Source organism: Lampris incognitus, chromosome 17 (assembly GCF_029633865.1).
Source record: "Lampris incognitus isolate fLamInc1 chromosome 17, fLamInc1.hap2, whole genome shotgun sequence".
In the NCBI taxonomy this organism is placed as follows: domain Eukaryota; kingdom Metazoa; phylum Chordata; class Actinopteri; order Lampriformes; family Lampridae; genus Lampris; species Lampris incognitus.
In genome coordinates, this window is record NC_079227.1 from 41,905,787 (window position 1) to 41,928,695 (window position 22,909).

The 22,909-nt window shown below is 47.2% G+C and overlaps 1 protein-coding gene across 1 annotated transcript in view; it reads right to left on the reverse strand.

Moving 5' to 3' along the window:
• The window catches only part of fmn2b (formin 2b), a 174,414-nt gene that overhangs the window by 44,174 nt on the left and 107,331 nt on the right, over positions 1 to 22,909 (reverse strand). The window contains exons 11-15 of the mRNA XM_056296803.1: positions 16,587 to 16,648; positions 14,881 to 14,972; positions 14,636 to 14,765; positions 11,172 to 11,318; positions 6,984 to 7,043 (exon numbers count right to left, since the gene is read on the reverse strand). Coding sequence (XP_056152778.1) covers positions 6,984 to 7,043; positions 11,172 to 11,318; positions 14,636 to 14,765; positions 14,881 to 14,972; positions 16,587 to 16,648 — 491 coding nt within the window. The remainder of the gene's footprint in view (positions 1 to 6,983; positions 7,044 to 11,171; positions 11,319 to 14,635; positions 14,766 to 14,880; positions 14,973 to 16,586; positions 16,649 to 22,909) is intronic.

Consider the following 22,909-nt stretch of genomic DNA (forward strand, 5'->3'; position numbering starts at 1 on the left):
TTAGGCTATTATTATGCATGATTCATACATTAGGATCACTATTCACTTCTACCGGCATGCATGCAGCTCCTGCCATCACCATCGAAGCGTGGCGGCGCTGTCAGGGAAAAAAAAACAAAAAAACAAACAAACAAACCTTTTGGGGGGAAAAAAATAAACTCTCGTAGTCCCACTCAGTCTGCGCGCCGAATCGCCATTATTCATTTCTGTTTTGTAGTCAGCATACAGATAGCAATGCCAAAAAGAAAACAATGGAGCTTAGTCGCAAATCCTGGATTTACTAAACAATCTAAGCCAATCGAAGACCAACCAGAGCAAGCGGCGTCTTCAACAACCGACGCTGATGCTGCACCTGCTGGGATAAACCTGCAAACGCCCGTTGTGACAACGCAGGACAAGCCGACAGAAGAAGCTGGAGATGGGGGTAACAGTTGGAGATGGGGGTAACAGTTGGAGATGGGGGTAAAAGCAATGGTATTGTTGCGGGACAGCTCCCTGACAGATAGTGACAGACAGACAGTCTGACTAAAGTAACGCGAGACCCTGTTAGCCAATGAGAAGAGACTTAGGAATGCGTGCGTGCTGCCTATTGCTATCCATTGCACAGCACAGCGTTGGTTAGTTGTTATAGTGGTTTACAGACTGTCACACAGTGTTAGCTTAGCAAAACGTGTTAGCGATCAGACGTAACATTCCTGACTCCTACACCTCGACTGAGCTGACGCTAGACAGTGACTAACCAGCGACGACCATAATAGAACCAGTAAGGGTGATTACCAGCCCCCAGAGAGAGATCAGAGTGTGCAGCCAGTGACAGTGCGAGTGTCTGCAGAGTGAGACCATCCCAGCCAGGCTAGCCAGCGGCCGTCATCGTCTGCAGACTGCAGGAGCAGTGCAAGGTGGGTTGCTAAACCCGTAGCCTAGCCCGGCTAATTAACGCCAGAGACTGTGTTGTCGCACCATAATTCCCAGCCTCCAACTACTTAATATAAGAACATCTAAACCCAGTCCCGCGACAAGTGGTGTCAGAAGTGGGATAATTGGATTGCATTCTGTCTCCATACAGAATAGCGGTGCTATTGCTATTTACGTTAGCGTCCTTGCTAACTAGCAACCGGCTAATTACGTGCAGTAGCACTTTATCAAGGCCATCGTTGCATGTGATCTAGATGATGTTGGAACCTACTGAGGAGATCGAGCACGTGGAGCACGGTGCTGTAGGGGGGGGGAGAGGATAGCGCTGTGGAAAGCGAAATGGAAAAGCAGATGTGTCGTCTAGCCCAAATGTTTGAGCGGTCCCTCCTTAACCAAGAAAAGCAGGAACAATCAATGGAGGAGGTGAAGTGCATGCTTAAAGGGGTACTTGTCGGGCGAGTTGTGCCACATCCCCAACCTCCCGCTGTGCAGCAATTGAGCATGGGACTCCACCCGCTCCCTAGTTCCCCGCAGCCATTCAATGGCTATCAGGAGGGCTTTGATAGTGGCCATGGAGCCAGTCATAGCATTACAACGCTTGGAAGGGAGAGCGAAGCTAAGGGGCGGATTCGCCGAGTGTCATGGGATGATGAGCGTAAAGGGGGAGCGCCAAACCCGACATCGACGGCCACCGGCGCGACGCAGTCCGACCTAAATGCTGACATCAAGGAGTTGAAAGCCGAGGTAGCGGCGCTGCTGCAGGAAATGCGGCGTTCCTGGAAACCGTCCCCCCCGCAGCTGACATCCGACACAGCCGAACAGAAGAAGGAGGAACGGGGCAGAACTCTAGAGCGGCCGGCGAGCAGCACTAATGGGCAGCGGCGTTACCAATCACCGAGTCCGGGCGCCACCCCTAGAGGCTCCTGTTACCAGTGTGGAGGCCAGGGCCACTTCAAACGAGACTGCACCTCCCGCTCACCGAGCCCTCACGTCAAGGAAAAGGCCGATAGCCAGCCAGCACCCCGCATAAACCGAGCAGCAGGAGATGGTCCTAGTCTGGTAGTGCCCATCACGGTCAACAAACTGGAACTCAAGTGCGTTGTGGACACCGGCGCGGAGGCGACCGTCATGTCTGGGGACACCTTCCGTCAGCTGGAGCTAGCTGGTCAGCCAAGTGTGGGGACTGCCGTCCTGAGGAACGCGGAGGAGGGGAAAGAAATGACCGAGACTCCGAGGTATAGAGTCACCATCCGCTTGGGCCGTAAGACCAAGGACTGGGACGTCTACGTCGCACCCATCCGCGACCCCTTTCTCCTGGGTCTGGATTTTATGCTAGCCGCCAGAGTCACAGTTTCGGTCGGAGGACAAGTACACGTTGATGGAGAACCGATCGGCACTGTCGTCATAGGCAGGTCGCTGGGAGAGTACACGGTTTCCAGAGTACTGCTGGAGTGCCCCTCGACTTTACCAGCGGAGAGCGAACGCGACGTCTGGGGTCTAGTGGAAGGCCCGAGGCCAGGAGTTTCTGCCGTCCTGGAGCCCACTGGCCTTGCGGGGGGGGTCTCTTCGGGCAGTGTGGTAGTCGACGTTGCCGGGGGAGTCCCTGTGCGACTATGCAGCTTGTCGCCCCGCGAGGTGACCCTAGGGAGGGGTGTTTGCTTGGGCGTGTTGGTTGAGGCAGAGGAAACCCCGTCCCTAGAGCCGAACCCCACGAACCCGGCGGGGAAGGAGCAGGTGTCGGTACGGCGGCTGGGGTCCGCAGCAGCCTTGGATCTGCCAGACCATCTGTCATCCCTGTATGCAGCCACCAGTAAGGAGCTCGGGGAGGGGCGGCGGAGGGCCCTGCTGCAGCTTCTGGTCAAGCACGGGGGGGTCTTTGCAGCAGCGGACGACGACCTGGGCTGTTTTGGTGCTGTCCGGCGCCGCGTCGACGCCGGAGGGGGACGCCCAGTGCGCCAGGCAGCCCGCCGCACACCGCTGGGGTTCCAGCAAGAGGAGGAACAGCACCTCCAGGAAATGCTGAAGGCTGGAGTGATAACGCCATCGACGTCTGAGTGGGCTTCACCTGTGGTCCTGGTGAGGAAGAAGGATGGAGGCGTTCGATGGTGTATCGACTGCCGAGGACTCGGTGAGCTGGCGCTGGGGGACGCGTGCCCGCTTCCGGGGATTGGGGAGTGTCTGGACGCCCTGGAGGGCGTGGCCGTGTTCTCCACGTTAGACATGCAGAGTGGATACTGGCAAATTGGAGTCCATCCTGCTGACCGATGCAGGACGGCCTTCATTACTCGCTATGGCCTGTACGAGTACGCCCGAATGCCTTTCGGACTCTGCGGCGCGCCGGGCGCCTTCCGGAGGGCCGTGGGGGTTGTCCTGCGCGGGTTGCAGTGGAGGAGCCTCCTCGTGTACCTGGATGACGTCATCGTCATTGGCCGCAGTGTTGAAGATGGGTTGGGGAGCCTGGCCGTCGTCCTCGAGCGGGTCCAAGCCAGCGGGCTCAGGCTCAAGCCCTCAAAGTGTCATCTCCTGCGCAGCGAGGTGCTTTTCCTGGGCCACATGGTGAGCGGACGGGGGATCGCTCCCGGCCCCGAGCTGGTGGGGGCGGTGGAGGACTGGGGTCCACCCTCCGGCATCGCGGAGCTCCAGGCCTTTCTTGGGCTGTGCAACTACTGCCGGCGCTTCGTCCGCGGCTTCTCTCTCGTCTGCGACCCGCTGTGCGAGCTTCGGAGTGGGGGAGCGGAGTTCCGCTGGACCGATCGCCAGCAGGAGGCGTTCGAGGAGATGGAGAGGGGACTCACATCCACTCCGGTGCTGGCCTGCCCCACCGGGGATGGCGAGTTCATCCTCGACACTGACGCCTCAGGCACCTGTGTAGGCGCGGTGCTCTCGCGGGTCCAAGAGGGCAGGAAGGAGAGAGTCCTCCACCATGACCGACTGTTGCCCTACCTCGCCGAGGAAGTACCCATCTGGATTCAGCGGAGGCGGCACGCACTGCTGCAGATTCCGGCGTCAGGAGAGAACCTGCCGAGTACACCAGGAGAAGACCTCGAGGATCCGGAAGCAGAGGCAGCGGACGACAGAGAGATTGAGCGACAGGAGGATATCGGTGGACTGGCGGAGGATCGGGGGTTCGAGAGCGATGACGACCTCGACCTACGTCTGGAAGACGTGTTCCCCGATGAGGAAGATGACACATCGGGCCCCCCCACGGAAGCCCCACGAGGGCCCCATGAAAGCCCCACGAGGGCCCCACGAAAGCCCCATGGGAGCCCCACGAGCGCCCAGGTGTCTCCCTCCTTGTCTCCGCCCTTGGCTGCCAGCAGTTCTCCAGGGGAGCCGACCACTACTCGACGCCGAGAGGCCGCAGCCCGTGTTCCAGGCGGGCAGTCTTCCGCCCCTGACCCGGAGGGAGCCGAAGCGGACGTTGCTGAGCCCCTGCCCCTCCCCACCACTAGACGGGGCGGACCAGTCCGGCCGCCTGCCTGGCTCCGGGACTCTGTTCGAGACTGATCTTGACGGACGTGACTAGTTGACTCAGGGGGTTACTAGGCTAGTCACAGGAGTCCTACTTTAATAGTGACCACCCAACCAGTTTATTTTGACGCCCTTAGTTCCGGGCCTAGTTGTGTGCCGGGTGTTTTGTCCCGGTTGTAATTCCGACTCTAGTTCCCAGAGTTATTTTATCTTTATGTTGAAGGGACTCAACAATCTAAAGGGGGGGTAGTGTTGCTGGACAGCTCCCTGACAGATAGTGACAGACAGACAGTCTGACTAAAGTAACGCGAGACCCTGTTAGCCAATGAGAAGAGACTTAGGAATGTGTGCGTGCGTGCTGCCTATTGCTATCCATTGCACAGCACAGCGTGGGTTAGTTGTTATAGTGGTTTACAGACTGTCACACAGTGTTAGCTTAGCATAACGTGTTAGCGATCAGACGTAACATTCCTGACTCCTACACCTCGACTGAGCTGACGCTAGACAGTGACTAACCAGCGACGACCATAATAGAACCAGTAAGAGTGATTACCAGCCCCCAGAGAGAGATCAGAGTGTGCAGCCAGTGACAGTGCGAGTGTCTGCAGAGTGAGACCATCCCAGCCAGGCTAGCCAGCGTCCGTCATCGTCTGCAGACTGCAGGAGCAGTGCAAGGTGGGTTGCTAAACCCGTAGCCTAGCCCGGCTAATTAACGCCAGAGACTGTGTTGTCGCACCATAATTCCCAGCCTCCAACTACTTAATATAAGAACATCTAAACCCAGTCCCGCGACAGTATTGTAGCGAATTCGGAGGCGGCCGGGAGCCGCCGCAGCCGGGACACAAACCCGGCTCTGCCGCACCACGGGCGACTACGTTAACCGGTCGACTAAAGGGTCCGGCCCGTTAACCAAGGGCCAAAGAGTCTAGTCATCTGTGGTCGTTACACTAACCCCCCCCCCCCCCCCTTTAACAGCATACCAGCTCCCTCGCGCCTCTGGGCGGACGCGCTTCCGATGGCCTCACGATCTCACCATTCCACTTCTGACATCAATGTAGTGAATTCGGGGGGCAGCAGGGAACGGCTGCAGCTGGGACGCGAACCTGGGTCGGGCCCTTTAGTCGACTGGTTAGCGCAGTCGGCTGTGGTGTGGGCTACCCGGGTGCGTGTCCCGGCTGCTGCGGATTCCCGACTGCCCCTTGAATCCGCTACAGTATAGTTCGCACACTAGACAAGGGAAGCACACGAAAATCACCTGCAATTGTTCATGTTTTATGCTGCGTCTGTGGGGCAGCAGAGAACCCGAGTTTTCCCTTCTGGCCTCCAAGTGATGTATGATGAGGTCATTTGGCGACTGGAGAAACTAGCAGGATTTCTAATCCCTATTCTAAACAAGCTGTTCAAAGAAACACACCCTCATTCTCTCATCTAAGCTACATTTCCAGTTGTGTAAACGAAGTCCCACAACAACAGTGCAGAGAGTTTTATGGATGAGGATACTGAGGCTTACGCGTGGTGCATTCTGGTACGTGCAGGCTCTGGGGAGAACTTTGTGGGCAGAACGACACCGATGTCCCCATCGATACACAGTGAGGATTCTGTTGCTTCAGTCGACTACATTCGTCATCAGTAGATTGCACAGACACCATCATTGGTGAAATGTCCCTTTAAGGCATACCATCTAGCCTTGTATTGTTGAGCAACATGCTGTCTTCACAGCACAACATCTGGGCTGCTGCAACACCTCCAACAGGGATGATGCACTGAGCCGTCCAGCTGTCCACAGCAGATACGGACAGCAGGGAGTTTGGTTCTCTTTCATTATAAAACTATAATTTTTAGCACTAAAATGAGGACTGACAACCTATTTGCTAATGCTAATCTGAACTTGTACAGAAAAAATACATAAATAGATAAATAATATAAATTCACGTGGAGGCCTAACTTGATCCCATTATTTATAGCATCACTGCTCCATGGCTAATCAACCTGATAATAATTGTTAATGACATCATCCTATGTGAAGAAACTGAGTTGTGTTGAACTGTAAGGTAGAGTCGCACTGCGTTGCACAGAACGAACTTAAAACAACACGCCTGGTGCCATGCCGGACTCGTAACATGCTCTCTGTGCCAGCAGTGTATGATGGAGGGCCAGATGGAAGTGTGGACAGTATGCAGCAGGAGGAGGAGGAGGAGGAGGAGGCAGGGCCGGATGTAGGCATAGGCAAACTAGGCCGCTGCCTAGGGTCTAATTGTCACAGGGGGGCCCAGACAGACGGATAAAAACATCAACTTTTGGTCTAAATTAAAAATATTTAACCTAAAATATTTTAAACTATAAATACATAATAATAAACAAAAATATATACCTAACTAATTAACCGTAATAACCATGTGGCAGTTAAAAGTAATATTGTTTGTTTACAAAGTATCAAAATGTGCTTGTTTGGGGGTGGGGTGGGGAGGGGGGCCCCAAGAAAAATGCTCTGCCTAGTGTAACCTATCCATTTAATCCGGCCCTGGGAGGAGGTAGGAGAAAAGCAGAGGAATAAAGACAGAAAAATAGAAGGTGAAAGAAACAGCTATAAAGCATACCTCAGTAAAGTGTTGCAGATGATAAGCAACTATATAGGACAGAAGACTTCTTGTATTATCCTGCAAGTAGAGAGAGGAAACACTATGAAGCAAGCTGTGCAGACACCACATATTATTTTCATGCAAAGAACATAGAGACACCAGTTTGAGGCTATCTGAGGTGTGCTGGCAGCCATTAATGACATGTATGTCCAATTCAAAATAGCTAGTATGGCGACCAGAATCAGGCTTTATTGGCCAAGTATGCTTTTACACATACACAGAGTTTGACTTCAGTTGTTACATCTCTCAGTGAACCACACACACACACACACACACACACACACACACACACACACACACACACACACACACAAACACACACAAACATATATTCACACCTAGGGACAATTTAGTATGGCCAATTCACCTGACCTACATGTCTTTGGACTGTGGGAGGAAACCCACGCAAGACACGGGGAGAACATGCAAACTCCACACAGAGGACGACCTGGGACGACGCCCAAGGTTGGACTTCTCTGGGGCTCGAACCCAGGACCTTCTTGCTGTGAGGCGACCGTGCTAACCACCTACGATAGGATCCTTCTGTATACCCTATACATCCTATACAATAGGATGGCTTAAAGGCACAGAACAAATTTTGTCGTAACCTTGTACAATGGCAAAAATAAAGTGGCTTTCTGTAACTCTGATGAGATGTTCATTTAATCACTTCTTGAGTGCATGAGTGCTGCCACACTGAATGTTAATGATGACAACACTTGGGAGGTGATTCCAAACCCACACTGGTCTGAAGAAAGCTTCTATCAAGGGGTTTGGTTCTACTTTAGGCAATACTGAAACATGAGCTGGCCTAGACATGCTGGTTCTTGTTGTGTGTCTGGAAATGTAAAGCACGAGAGCAGGGCCCCAAGATCTACTGGGCTCTTATAAGTGTGCAGTTTGTATAGCACTGTTGTTGCTACACCCTTCCTTCTGTGATGTAAACTTGTAAATCCCAACTGCTTTCATACAAAGCCTTCCAATGATCTTAAACGTCTTCCTCTGGATGATATCAGTTTGACCAAGGGTGGTGGGGTGGTGGGGGCGGCTTCGAATCTGACCTTGGTAGACATTGACTCTACCCTGAACATCGAGCTTGTTTAGTACTGTCATCAGGACTCAGTCTTTGACAAGCTCTCTTCGAGGTGGAGGAAAGATGTATCTCCAGTAGTTTGCTGTCAGAGCATTACCCCGGGATGTCCATCTCCTTATAGAACTAGAGGTTGGTAGTTCCAGAGGAAAAATGGAGAAGGTTAGAGTTCTCTTCTTAGGTAAGAGCGCTGCCTTACTTATGAGATTACTTTTGAACCCAGCAAGTATGACTGTGTTTATCTCTGTGTTCACTGGTATGCTGCATGCTCTGCACAGGTGCTTTCTTTCCACACTTTAGATAGAAAATGGTTAAGATACAAACATTGTAGAACTTCGTGTATGGGGTCATTTTAATTGGGACAATCGTAGATTTCAAACAACAGAGAGATCACATCTCTGTGCTAAAGACTGCTCAGATGAGGTGTGTCCAAAGTGTCTGACTTGGTTTGGGACCACACTCAGGCCGGTGTGTGTTAAGGGGTTAAAAAATACTTTAAAATGTTGTCAGCCAAAAGAGGCCTGTATATAAAAGTGAGGAATGTCCTATAGTATAGAATTACTCTTTCACAGGAGTGTAATGTAGGTATCAGTTTGGAGGTAAATAGGAGCGAATCATCTGGGAAACGGGAAACACCTGGGCAGCACGGTGGCCCAGTGGTTTGCACTGTTGCCTCACAGCAAGAAGGTCCTGGGTTCAAACCCCAGGCTGTCCCAGGTCCTTTCTGTGTGGAGTTTGCATGTTTTCCCCGTGTCTGCGTGGGTTTCCTCAGGATGCTCCGGTTTCCTCCCACCATTAAAAAGACATGCACGTTAGGTAAATACTCCTGTCTGTGCCTCTGAGAAAGGCAATGGAAAGAAGAACTGGAGTTGGTCCCCGGGCGCTGCAGCTGCCCACTGCTCCTAGCTAAATGGCTGCCCTCTGTTTCCAGTGTGTGTGGGGGAATGGGTTAAATGCAGAGGGCAAATTTCCCCATGAGGATTAATAAGGCATAGACCTCTCATCTCATATGTACACCATTAAACGCTAATTTCTCATCTCATCTCATCATCAGCCACTTCTCCCGGGTCAGGTTGTGATGGCAACAAGTTAAGTAGGGCACTCCAAACATCCCCTCCCCAGCAAAGCCCTCCAGCTCCTTCTGGGGGATCCCAGGATGTTCCCTGGCCAGAATGAACATATAATCCCTCCAGCGAGAATTGGGTCTACCCCGGGGTCTCCTCCCAGTTGGTCCTCCTGGACCAGCCCGGCCTGCATTGCACCCTACCCCAATGCTCATCCCTGCGGGTGGTGGGTCCACGGGGTGAATAAAAAACCCACACCATTGAAATGACTGGAGGGCATGGGTTCTTTATGACAACATGTTTGTTTGTCGCCAGCGAGAGGAGCCCAGATATGATGTCAAGCTGACACTCTGGGGTAGGTTGTGGTTAAGAAGACTGTTGACAATTAAGCCCCAGCAACGGGGATTCACAAAATTGTGGACAATCTCATAAAAGATACTTGAATTAACTAAGTACCTGGCCTCTATAAACCTGATGTGTCTGATAACTGATATTGTAAATTTCATACGTTTTCCAAGTATGACTTCCAGGTGCTTGGTGGCACAACGCTAGTGTCCCAACACCAAGGTTTGCAGTTCAAACACCAAATTGGCTTCGGGCTCATCCTGGCGTTACAATGAGTACAATCAGCAGCACTCCTAGGTAGGGTATTTGCAGAGGTAATGTTTCCCGCCATTACACCTAATGACTCCTAGAGGGGGTGGGCAGGGTTGGAATAATTTACTGGAATGATGTAATGGCGTAATGTATTTACTGTGCAGAAAATAAGTATTTGTATACAGCCATGTTTTGTTTCAAGCACCAGTATTCAGATTACAGTTTATACATTTTCTGAAGACTCTTAGCATATTTCCCTCCTAATCAGCGCCAGCGTTACAGGTGGGACCTTGTTCACGGTTTATTGGTGGGCGAGCACCGAATGGGAGGAAATTCTTTTAAAGAGAAGAGTTAGCGGATTGGCAGAGGTAGGCTCCCAAGAAGTTGCTCCAGAAGGTTGGAGATCTTCTCCTCGATGTGGATGGCTGCTCCATCTGCCCATCCCCAGAAGTCCGCAACCTTGGTGTCTGTCTGGACTCCACCCTCTCACTCCAGTCACACATCAAATCTGTCACCAAACCTGCGTTCTTTCACCTTAAAAACATCTCCAGACTCTGGTCATTACTCTCAGACTCCGTGGCAGAGACCCTCATCCATACCTTCATCACCTCCCATCTGGATTACTGCAATGGAGTCCTGTCTTGGGTACCTAGCAAAGCCCTAGACAGGCTTCAGTATGTGCAGAATTCAGCTGTCACCTGGCAGCAAAACATTTGAAAAAAATTGTTGTCCAGTGAAATCGGAGGGCTGCAGAGACACGGACCCAGATCTCTTTCTCCCCCAAAAGACGTCCAAATGAAAATTCGTTAAAGTCTTTTTAATGTTTTTAAAACTTTGGACTTTTTAAGTCTTTGTTTTAAATAAACTGTCTGTTGCGCCCTCATTGCCCATCTGTGTCTGTGTCTCTGTGCCCGGGATCTCCAGCTGTGGTGCAGATTTGGCACATTTAGTTTTCCTCATCTTTTGGTATTTTAGGGGTGAGCGTCCGAGGTCCATAACAGCCTATTGCAGTGTTGGCTCAGGGGCCGCCCTTCATAATATTGAGTTTGGCCAGCTTAACTTTCATTTTCCCGTTTTTATTTTCCTTTCTTTTCTATTTTGTGATTTGTTTTCTGTGCATACCGTCAGTAATGTTTTCTTTTTGGTTCGTAATAAACACATTATATTGGGTTTCACCCAAATTCTTATTTGGTTTATGCTAATGACCTCCTGATCTGTCAAGTCATTCTAGAGGTCACAACAGACACCCTTTCTTGTTCCTCAACAAGGAACATAAACAACTGTGGTCCCTGCTGTGGCCAGCCGAGTCTGAGGTAACAATTTGGTTCAAACTATGGATTAGGACCCTAGTGCATTTATCCAAGCACCCCTCTTTCTTCTTTTGTATACACTCACACTGCTCTTGACATCTTTGAGTTTGGGAAGGATGTCCAAGTTGAAGCCGTCAGCCTGTCCCCTCGTTCTGTTGCCTCCATTCATGAAATTGCCAAAAGCAAGAACCAAACTCAGCACCTGCATCACCCCGGCACCACTGTGAAGGGTCTGGGGGGGGGGGGGGGAGAAAAGATGCATTTAGAAACATAACAGAGAGAGAAGTAGGGTGCATGTGCATAATTAACACACACACGTCAAGTGTCAACTACATCTATAATTTTCTTGTCAACCTATGCCTTAAGAAAAACAGCAAAAAGTTTTGATAATAATATCAGTCTTACAAAAAATTATCCTGAGACAAAACTTCACAAAAATGTGTGCACTGTGTTTGTGTATTTCTGCATTTTAGCATTGTTTAAAGTATCTATGTGGAAATACGTAGGCTTTAAATCAGACATTATAAACTGAAGACAGTATGTGATAACTACAATGTCTGTGCTTACTCACTCAAACATGCAACCTTTAATTTAGCCAGTTCAGTTAATAGTGATGCCTGTGAAATGTGCTAATACTTATGACAGTGTAACCTGACATCCTCTACAACCTGATATCCTCTACAGCCTGATATCCTGTACAGCCTGATATCCTCTGCAACCCTGATATCCTATACAGCCTGATATCCTGTACAGTCTGATATCCTCTACAGCCTGATATCCTCTACGGTGTTATATCCTCTACAGTCCGATATCATCTACAGTCTGATATCCTGTATACTCTGAAATCCTCTACAGTCTGATATCATGTACAGACATATCCTCTACATTCTGATATTCGCTACAGTTTTATATCCTCTACAGTGTTATATCCCCTACAGTTCGATACCCTGTACAGCCTGATATCCTATACAGTCTGGTATAATGTACAGACATATCCTCTACAGTCTTATATCCTGTACAGAAATACCCTGTACAGTTTGATGTCGACTACAGTCTGATATCCTGTATAGTGTGAAATCCTCTATAGTCTTATATTGTCTACAGTCTGATATCCTCTACAGTCTTATATCCTCTACAGTCTGATATCCTGTATAGTCTGAACTCCTCTACAATCTGATATCATGTACAGACATATCCTCTACAGTCTGATATCCTCTACAGTCTTCTAATCTGTACAGACATATCCTGTACAGTCTGATGTCCTGTACAGTCTGATATCCTCTCTAGTCTGAAATCCTCTACAGTCTTATATCCTCTACAGTCCGATATCCTGTACAGCCTGACATCCTCTACAGTCTGATATCCTCTCTAGTCTGAAATCCTCTACAGTCTTATATCCTCTACAGTCCGATATCCTGTACAGCCTGACATCCTCTACAGTCTGATATCCTCTAAAGGCTCAGATCCCCTACAGTCTTATATCATGTACAGACATATCCTCTACAGTCTGATATCCTCTACAGTCTTCTATCCTGTACAGACATATCCTCTACAGTCTGATATCCTCTATAGTCTGAAATCCTCTACAGTCTTATATCCTCTACAGTCTTATATTGTCTACAGCCGGATATCCTCTACAACCTGATATCCTCTACAGTGTTATATCCTCTAAAGGCTGATATCCTCTACAGTCTTATATCCTCTATAGTCCGATGTCCTATGCAGCCTGATATCCTCTACAGTCTGATTTCCTGTAGAGACATATCCTCTACAGTTGGAAATCCTCTACAGCCCGATATCCTCTACAACCTGATATCGTCTACAGCCTGATATCGTCTACAGTCCGATATCCTCTACAGTCTGACATCCTGTATAATCTGAAATCCTCTAGTACAGTCTGATATCATGTACAGTCATATCCGCTACAGTCTTATATCCTCTACAATCCGATATCCTGTACAGCCTGATATCCTCTACAGTCTGATTTCCTGTACAGACATATCCTCTACAGTCCGATGTCCTCTACAGTCGTATATCCTCTACAGTCTTATATCCTCTAGTCTGAAATCCTCTACAATCTGATATCATGTACAGACATATCCTCTACAGTCTGATATCCTCTACAGTCGTCTGTCCTGTACAGACACATCCTGTACAGTCTGATGTCCTCTACAGTCTGATATCCTCTATATCTGAAATCCTCTATAGTCTGAAATCCTCTACAGTCTTATATCCTCTACAGTCTGATATACTCTACAGTCCTATATCCTCTACAGTCCGATATCCTGTACAGTCTGATGTCCTCTACAGTCTGATATCCTCTATAGTCTGAAATCCTCTACAGTCTTATATCCCCTACAGTCTGATATCCTCTACAACCTGATATCCTCTACAGCCTGATATCCTCTACAGTTTGATTTCCTGTACAGACATATCCTCTACAGTCCGATATCCTCTACAGTCTGATGTCCTCTACAGTCTGATATCCTCTACAGTCTTATATCCTCTACAGTCTGATATCCTGTATAGTCTGAAATCCTCTACAATCTGATATCATGTACAGACATATCCTCTACAGTCTTCTATCCTGTACAGACATATCCTCTACAGTCTGGTATCTTGTACAGTCCAAAATCCTCTACAGGCTGGTATCATGTACAGAAATACCCTATACAGTTTGATGTCCACTACAGTCTGATATCATGTATAGTGTGAAATCCTCTACAGTCTTATATTGTCTACAGCCTGATATCCTCTACAGTCATATCCTCTACAGTCTGATATCCTGTACAGCCTGATATCCTCTACAGCAGGGGTGTCAAACTCCAGGCCTCGAGCGCCGCAGTGTCTGCAGGTATTTGTTGCAACCATGCACTACACCACCTGATTAAACTAGTTCCTTTCCCTCCTTGATCCAGGAGGTGAGCTATTTAGTGAAATCAGGTAGTGTAGTGCATGGTTGCAAAAAATACCTCCAGACACTGCAGCCCCCGAGGCCTAGAGTTTGACTCCCCTGCTCTACAGCCTGATATCCTCTACAGCCTGATATCCTGTACAGACATATCCTCTACATTCTGATATTCTCTACAGTTTTATATCCTCTACAGTTTTATATTCTCTACAGTCTGATATCCTGCACAGTCTGATACCCTCTACAGTCTGATATCTTGTACAGTCCAAAATCCTCTACAGTTTGGTATCATGTACAGAAATACCCTGTACAGTTTGATGTCGACTACAGTCTGATATCCTGTATAGTTTGAAATCCTCTACAGTCTTATATTGTCTACAGCCTGATATCCTCTACAGTCTGATATCCTGTACAGTCTGATATCCTCTACAGTCTTACATCCTGTACATTCTTTTATCCTCTACAGTCTTATATCCTCCACAGTCTGTTATCCTCTACATTAACTATTTGTGGGTTATTACATTTCTACCCACCAACTTTAAGTCAGAATTTGGCTGTGAGTTGAATGCTTGCTGCAGACAAAGGCAATGTGTATTGGAAAAACCTGACATGCACACACATATATAACCTCTGCTCACCTTGCATACTCTTTGCAGTATATCCAGTTTTCTCAGTATGGATTGGATGCACTCGGAAAAGGTGGACTGGAAGAGGATGCAAAAAACTCGACCAGAGAAGTCAGGAATCAGGGAGAGCTGATATAGAAATCTGAAGCAATAAAAATTGTATTGAACGTGACTCTTGGTCATGAACTTTCTCTTTTCACATTCTTAGATCACATTGCCATTTGTAATAGTAAAGCATAACAACAAGTGAATCTCACTGCTCAGGTTTGTCCAGGGGCTTGGCAGTATCCTTGTCTTTTGATGACTTGATGTGCTTTTCAATCTTGTCCAGTTCGTCTTCTTGTGCTCTCTGACAGAATTATATAATGTGATAATTATTTTTTCGAAATAACCCAAAATAGGAAACCCCTTGATGTACATATTGTTAGAAACACTACATACAAATAAAGCATGATAGTGAATGGTAAGCACAGTAATTTACAATTAGAAAAGTATGATGGCTGATATAGAGAAAGGAATGCCAAATCAGTGCAACACAATAGCAAATCTGAACCCATATTATGATGGGTGGGGAGGGTGCAGACTGTGTGTCAGATACACAAGTGACAGCAGGTGTATTAAAAAGTTGTGGAAAAGCCATTATCAGAGGTCTTCAGGGATCAAGTGTTAAATTTGTTGAAGGTTGGACAAAATTTTTAGTAGCAAAAACATTTTTTTGGGCAAAATTCAAAATGATGGTAAATCTAGTAAGGTGAACATGGTCATTGCCTTTGTTGCCTGATAGATACATCTTAACCTAAAGAATGTGGCAGTGGAAGAATGTTGACTGCAGCTGAAACAATATCTGAGTTATAAGACAAAATATAAAGTGGCCCCAAGGTAGCACTACGGTCATGGGTTGAGTATGAGGAGCACATGTGCAATAGGGACTAGTGTGCCCAATGTGATGCCTTGTAAGCATGTATGTAGCATGCATGTATGCATGTATGTATGTATGTATGTATGTATGTATGTATGTATGTATGTATGTATGTATGTATGTATGTATGTATGGAGAAACTCAATTCAATTCAATTTAATGTCATTAAAACAATGTACAGGCACATCTGTAAAAACAAAATGATGGCTGCGGCTTCACCAAACAGTACAAGACAGACATAGACAAACACAGCAAACATAGTATAATATATACACAGTATATAAAGTATAAAACTAGAATGAGTATAACATATTTACAGACATTCAGTGGGTTACTAGGTTCAGCTGGGTAACAGCTTGGGGACTAGAAATTGCAGTACTTGGAATATCTGACCAACTAACTACGAATGAGATGTCCGCTTTAGGATATGGTGTTCACCTGCAGTAATGTCTATGTAATATCTTAGACATGATTCTAGTTTACTCACTCCTTTTTTAGTAATAGCACCAAAATGAGCCACGCTACCTTTGGAGAGATAAAGTTAATGTGTTTTCCAATGACACCGACTAGAATTACAAGTGAATTGAACAATGATGTAAACGCTAAAACTTCAGTTATGAACGGGCACTTTAGCTTATCTGTGGAGAGTTCTAGGAATTGGAAACAATTACCCATCAATTCCCAAAAGATTGATCGTTTCCTGAAGAAACCAGGCAAATAAAGTTTTCCAGTCATGCTGAACCTCATTATGAGGGAAGTGCTCAGTACCAGAACGATACTAACCTGCTTACAAACACAGTTCAGAATATATCTGAGGAAGTTCTTGGATGGTGGCGCTAATTACCCCAAAATTATAGGACGTTTTAACCGTTGACTTGGCATTTTCAGTAATTACAGTATCATATTATAAGTGCTACTAAAGAGGATGTATACAGAGTGTGATTACCCCCCCCCCCATAGGTGTATTTGTGTCTGTGAGTCATTATACACTAACTTGAAGAACACGTGGCGTGTGTGTATGTATGTAGAGTGTGTCTTGCTTACATTTTCGTAGAGTGCCTGTAGGGTCTCCAGATCCACTACTGTGTTGTCAAGGTTCAGGATGGCTAGGGGGGAAGAGGGAGATTTACTATTTGATTGTATGATCAAAATTGCATCTAAAAAGACTAAAACATGAGTAAGTATGTATTTTAAAAATGGAATGAATGAGAGAGAAAGATGAAGAGATAACGGTGAGGAATTTAAAAACGAGGCAGAGAGATGGAGAAGAGGGTTTCCTTGACAAAATAAATGAATAAACACAGGAGAGGGCGACAAAGGGGTATCAATAGATGGCACCCACAAGGTAAAATAAATCAGAGAACCAACAGGAAGGATGTCATGGTTTACTCTTGGGCTGCTCCTTTGCTGGAAGCAACTGACAGGAACATACGTAATGCGATTACATCTAATGGTGTTTGCTAGTGCTCGCGGCAGGTCACAGGGTTAGCCAAGGACAGGCCCTGTGAGAGGGCCGCACCGGCAGCCACACACTGAATCACAGGACATGGTGGGAACTCTCCATTTCTCTTTCATTTTACTTCATGTTTCAGTTTTAGCATGACACTCAGAATGCATATATACAGAGAAATAAATAACTTGACATATAAATCTTAGTTTCATAGAACATACTCATCATTCATTCATTCATCATCAGCCGCTACTCTGGGGTCGCGTCACGGTGGGCAGCTAGCTAAGTAGGGCACTCCAAATGTCCCTCACCCCAGCAACGCCCTCCAGCTCCTCACGGGGGATCCCAAGGCGTTCCAAGGCCAGACTGGACATGTAGTCCTCCCAGCGAGTTCTGGGTCTACCCCGGGGTCTCCTGCCAGTTGGCCATGCCCAGAAAACCTCCAGAAGAAGGCGCCCAGGAGACATCCTAATCAGATGTCCAAACCACCTCAACTGGCTCCTTTTGACGCGAAGGAGCAGCGGCTCTACTCCGAGCTCCCTCCGGATGTCCGAGCTCCTCACCCTATCTCTAAGGCTGAGCCCAGACCCCCTACGGAGGAAACCCATTTCAGCCGCTTGTATCCACCATCTCACCCTTTCAGTCACTACCCAAAGCTCATGACCATAGGTGAGGGTTGGAATGAAGACTGACTGGTAAATTGAGAGCTTTGCCTTCCGGCTCAGCTCCCTCTTCACCACAACGGTCCAGTACAATGTCCCCATTACTGCTGATGCTGCACCAATCCACCTGTCAATCTCCCGCTCCATCCTACCCTCACTCGTGAACAAGACCCCGAGACACTTGAACTCCTTCACTTGAGGCAACAACTCAGCCCCAACCCGGAGGGAGCAATCCACCATTTTCCAGTAGAGAACCATGGCCTCAGACTTGGAGGTGCTGACTCTCATCCCGGTCATTTCACACTCAGCTGCAAACCGCCCCAGTGCGCGCTGGGGGTCGCGTTCTGATGACGCAAACAAAACCGAATCATCTGCGAAGAGCAGAGATGCAATTCTGAGGTCTCATATAACATACTGTCAGCTTTATTAGACAGCACAGTTATCTATTTGGCGTGCACACATTTAGTTAACTTTCTTATGTAAATCTCGTTATATTAACTTAAGTTTTCAAATGTTCATGAAGTTAATTCAGTTTTCTTTGAGTTACCAGTTTCTAGGGGTTGCTGCTGGAGTTGTCTGGCTAGCCAACAAAAGAAGTCCCAGCTGCATCAGACCTGCTTCAATGGTGCTGATTGCCAATTGGACTGCATCTTGTTCCTCCTGCATCACGGGGAGGGGGAGTATCTGCTAGTTTGATTTTGGTTATTATTTCTTTGACAACGGTGGTTTTAGTATTGTTTTATTATTTGTCCTTAGTTAATATGAGGCAGCACTATACAGAAATGTTTTGTGGTTGTGGTAGTTTGTTTAAATGGTTATGTCTTATTCTATCCCCCTGTGTATCTGAATGGCCTGATCATCCGTCTATATACGTTTCCCCCATATCTCAGTTTGGCAGGTCAGTTGGTGCTGCTCAGTTCTCTTCTGTTAGTTCTTCGGCTTAGTTCTATTATGTTGACCTCTTTTATGGGCCTAGAATTATTGTCAGAAGTATTTTTGTTACTTCCTTTGCTTTTTTAAATTAAAAAAAAAGAAAGAAAAAACATTTTTTAAAAAACAAAAACACCTGTCTCGCTGGTCTCTGGTCTATCACCTCGGTCTGTAACATTTGGTGGCAGTGGTGGGATCAGTTGGTACAGAACACAGGCATTTTTTTCCCCAAGTTTTTTTTTCTTCTTTCTCTTCATCACTCCCAACCCCAGCCTATGAACAATCCAGTGTGTATGATTGGGTGGAAGAGGAAATCATGTAGAGATTTGGGAACCACAGACTGGACAAGAGGAGCAAGCAGATGGCACAAACACTGGAGCCTCTTGAGGGGTCACAGGCACTGAGGATGAAGACATCAGAGAATCAACACTGGCGTACCTGGTTGGCAATTTGTACCCACAAGTGCCAGCAAGAGGCCCAAGATGAAGGAGGAGTCAGCATGCCAGCAGCAGCATTTTAAGGCCCGACAACATCAGTTCCAAATGCTCCACCTGGAGGTGCAGGCTTGCACTTCACCAGTCCTGGAGCTCACTTCAACAGGGCCAGACACCTTAGGCTTAGAAACCCTTGACTCAGATAATTCCGATGAACCTGTTCCAAGGGGCCAAGCAGCACTGTTGCCAGAGGGCCCCCTAGCCATTGCTTCATCAGGTCAGTTTGAGTTCTCCCAAGAGCCCAAATTAGAAAAGCTGGCAGAGTGATTATATTGAACACTTTCTTGTAAATTTTGGAAGGATTGCAGCAGCATGCAAGTGACCTAAATCCGACTGGGTTTTTCACCTTATTTCATTTGCTTACTGTTAAAGCTAGAAGCACCTATGTGCTTATGGACATAGATGATACTTCTGATTATGAGAGCGTTAAAGATGCCATTCTCAAAAAATATGACATTAACCCAGAGACCTACAGGCAGAGATTCCACTCCAGAGATTTTGAACCTGGTGAAACTCTCAAGGAGCTTTACATGGGACTGAAAGAGCTGTATGGGAAGTGGATCCAAATCAAAAGGTAAAACTGTTAAAGATGTTGGTGAAATTATTATCTTGGAGCAATATTTGCGAATGCTATCCATTGACCTACTGTTATTGATTAGACAACATGATTCCTCATTGGCTGCAGAGGCTGCTTTGCTGGCTAATGTGTTTGTGGTTGCCTCGAGAAAAGGGCAACCTTGGAGCTACACCACCTGGAATGCTGCAAAAGATACCCATGGGCCAACATTCTCTCAACACCACCGGAGGGCAACATCAGGTGTGGGTAAGGCTCCCATGAGGGAGAAGCAGCCAGCAAATACCCCAACAAATCAGTCTAGCAAAGTGTCAATTTGTTACCTGTGTGGACAGGAAGGTCACACAAAACCAATGTGCTCAAATAACCCTCCTAAGCGCAATCGTGTGTTTTGACTCACTAAAATTACCTTAAATGATCAATCCATGAAGATTACAAGCATCAAAATTAATGGGAAAGGGGGCATGCGGGTGGTGTGGCAGTCTATTCCATTGCCTACTGACATGTGTTACTTCCGGCTTGATTGGGCATCCCTACAGACACAATTGGCCGTGTCTGTAGGGATGGGGAGCCAGATGTGGATATGTGTCCTGGTCGCTGCACTAGAGCCTCCTTTGGTCAGTCGGGGTGCCTGTTCAGAGAGGTGGGGAACTGAGGGGGAATAGCGTGATCCTGCCATGTGCTATGTTCTCCTGGCGAAACTCCTCACTGTCAGGTGAAAAAAAGCAGCTGGTGACTCCGTATGTATCGGAGGAGGTATATGGTTGTCTACAGTCCTCCCTGGATTGGCAGAGGGGTGAAGCAGTGACCAGGATGAGCTCCCTCCGGATGTCTGAGCTGAATGGGATAACTGGCCAAGTACAATTGGGGGGGGGAAAGGGGGGGGATAATAATAATAATGGCAAAGCTTTGCAGGCCCTAATTGACACTGGCAGAGATCTGACCCTGGTGCACAGGCAGTTTGTACCATCTAATGTTATCTGTACTTTGTGTGCACGGAGATAAGAAGCCTTACCTCACTGCTGACATTTACGTTGAAGAGCAAGGGCAACCCTGACTTTTGAACATTGGAGTTGCTGACAATCTTCCTTTTCCGGTAGTAGTGAACAGTGACCTGTCAATCTTGTTTAATTTGTTACACCAACCTCAAAGTTGTAATGTTGCAGTAACCAGAACCCAAGCCAAGCTGGTAGATGATCCCTCAGTAACCCTCAGTGCCCTGCCTTGTTATGATGCAGACCTAGACATCCAGCCTGGGATGTCCCATACAAAGGAGGCAGGAGAGAGTCCAGCACACTGTTGTAAAACCATCAGATGAGCTTGATCCAGATGTTCCACTGGGTTTCAAAGTGCCTTCAAACATGGTTCAGATGCAACGAGATGACCCCAATTTAGTTGTTGTAGAGTGCTAAAAAGAGAGAGGTGGGGAGAGAGTTTGAGTACAGTTCTGGAGAGGAGTATTTCCTGCAGATGGGTATGTTCTACCGTCAACATGGACCAACTAAGCAGCTAATGGTTCCCAAGGTAGCCTGAGACACAGTACTTGTCTTGGGCCACTCTGTTCCCTGAGTTGACCCCGTAGGGAAACACAAGACCCTGACTCACATTAAACACCACTTTCAATGGCTTGGTTTGTGGACAGGTGTTGCCTAGTTTTGTAGGACTTGTCCTCAGTGCCAGAAGACATTAGGTAAAGGACCCTCTAGAGATCCAGTCCAGCCTCTTCCCCTTTGAGCATCATGGTAAGGACACTGTTGGTCAAGTTGAAAGAAGCAAAGCTGGAAACCACCACAAGTTTGTAATCATAGACTATGCTACTACATATCCAGATGTGTTTCGCCTAAAATCTGTCAAAGCAGACTGTGGCATTATCCTTGGTGCAGTTCTTCTCCAGAGTTAGATTAGCCTATGAGATTTTAACTATCCAGGGCTTTGCCTTCTGAAACAGGTTTACCAACTGATTGGCAGCAAGAGTGTGCCAAAAAACCCTCTCAGACAAATGGACTGATGGAGCAGTTCAACCAGACCCTCAAGCAAATGCAAATCAAAAACACATGCATGTTAGGATGAGTGCTCCTGTCTGTGTCCCTGACTGAGGCATGGCAAGACAAACTGGAGTTGGTCCCTGGGTGCTGCATGGTGGCTGCCCACTGCGCCTAGCTACACAGCTAGGATGGGTTAAATGCAGAGGAAGAATTGCCCTATTGGGGTTAATAAAAATAGTAAAAAAGAAAGAAAAGAAAAGAAAAAAATGCTTCATAAGTTTGTCAATGACACTGGTTCCAATTGAGATCAATGGCTGCCCTACTTCCTCTTTGCATACAGGGAAGTACCCCAGGCCTTGACTGGTTTTTCTCCATTCAAACTGTTGTAGTCAGTAAGGTCAGGGGACCTCTGACCTTGCTGAGGGAGGCATGGGAGAGAGCTATTAACATCATCTCCTATGTTGTTCAAATAAGAGATAGGATACAAAAGATGACTGAACTGGCCCTGCAGCACATGGCAGAGGCACAGCAGTACTAGAAAGCTTGGTATGATTAGACAGCACGGCAGAATAAATGTTATCCCAGGTCAGAAGGTCCTAGTCATGCTACCCACCAGTGACAGTAAGGTTCTGGAAAAATGGAAAGGACCCCCTGAAGTGGAAAAACAACTTGAATCCACTATCTACTTAGTTGCCACCCCAGGGCAACTACTATGTCCCAGCAGGGTGCTGTCTGTGAACCTCCTCAAGGACTGGGCTGAAAGACCTGATAAGAAGGCAAATGTTTTGTTGATCCGAGCTGTGGAGGAGGAAGGGGCTGTAGATGACCAATAACTGCCCTCACCAGCTCTCGCTGAACTTTATCTAAGATGTCTGTCAGCTGATCAACAAAATCAGGTGAAAGCTTTGTGTAATACTCAAATATTTGAAGAGTACCCAGGTCGAACAAATTTTGTTGAACATTATAGTATTAAAAGGACGTCACAGTGTTGAATAAATAATGCAGCCCTCACTTAGATACCTTTTTCATTGACAATAAAACATTCTATTCACTGTGGGAATTTTCAAATTTGTTCTGGTCGGTGTCTACATCCCACCCCTTGTGTTGAAGAGGGGTTAAAACACCTGGCTGATCAAATTACAAACATGGAGCGCAAATATCAAGACTCCCCACTCATTATCCTTGGGGATTTTAACAGAGCAAACTTCAGCCACGAACTGCCAAAATACAGACAGCATGTTAAATGTCCCAGCAGAAACAAAATCACTCTGG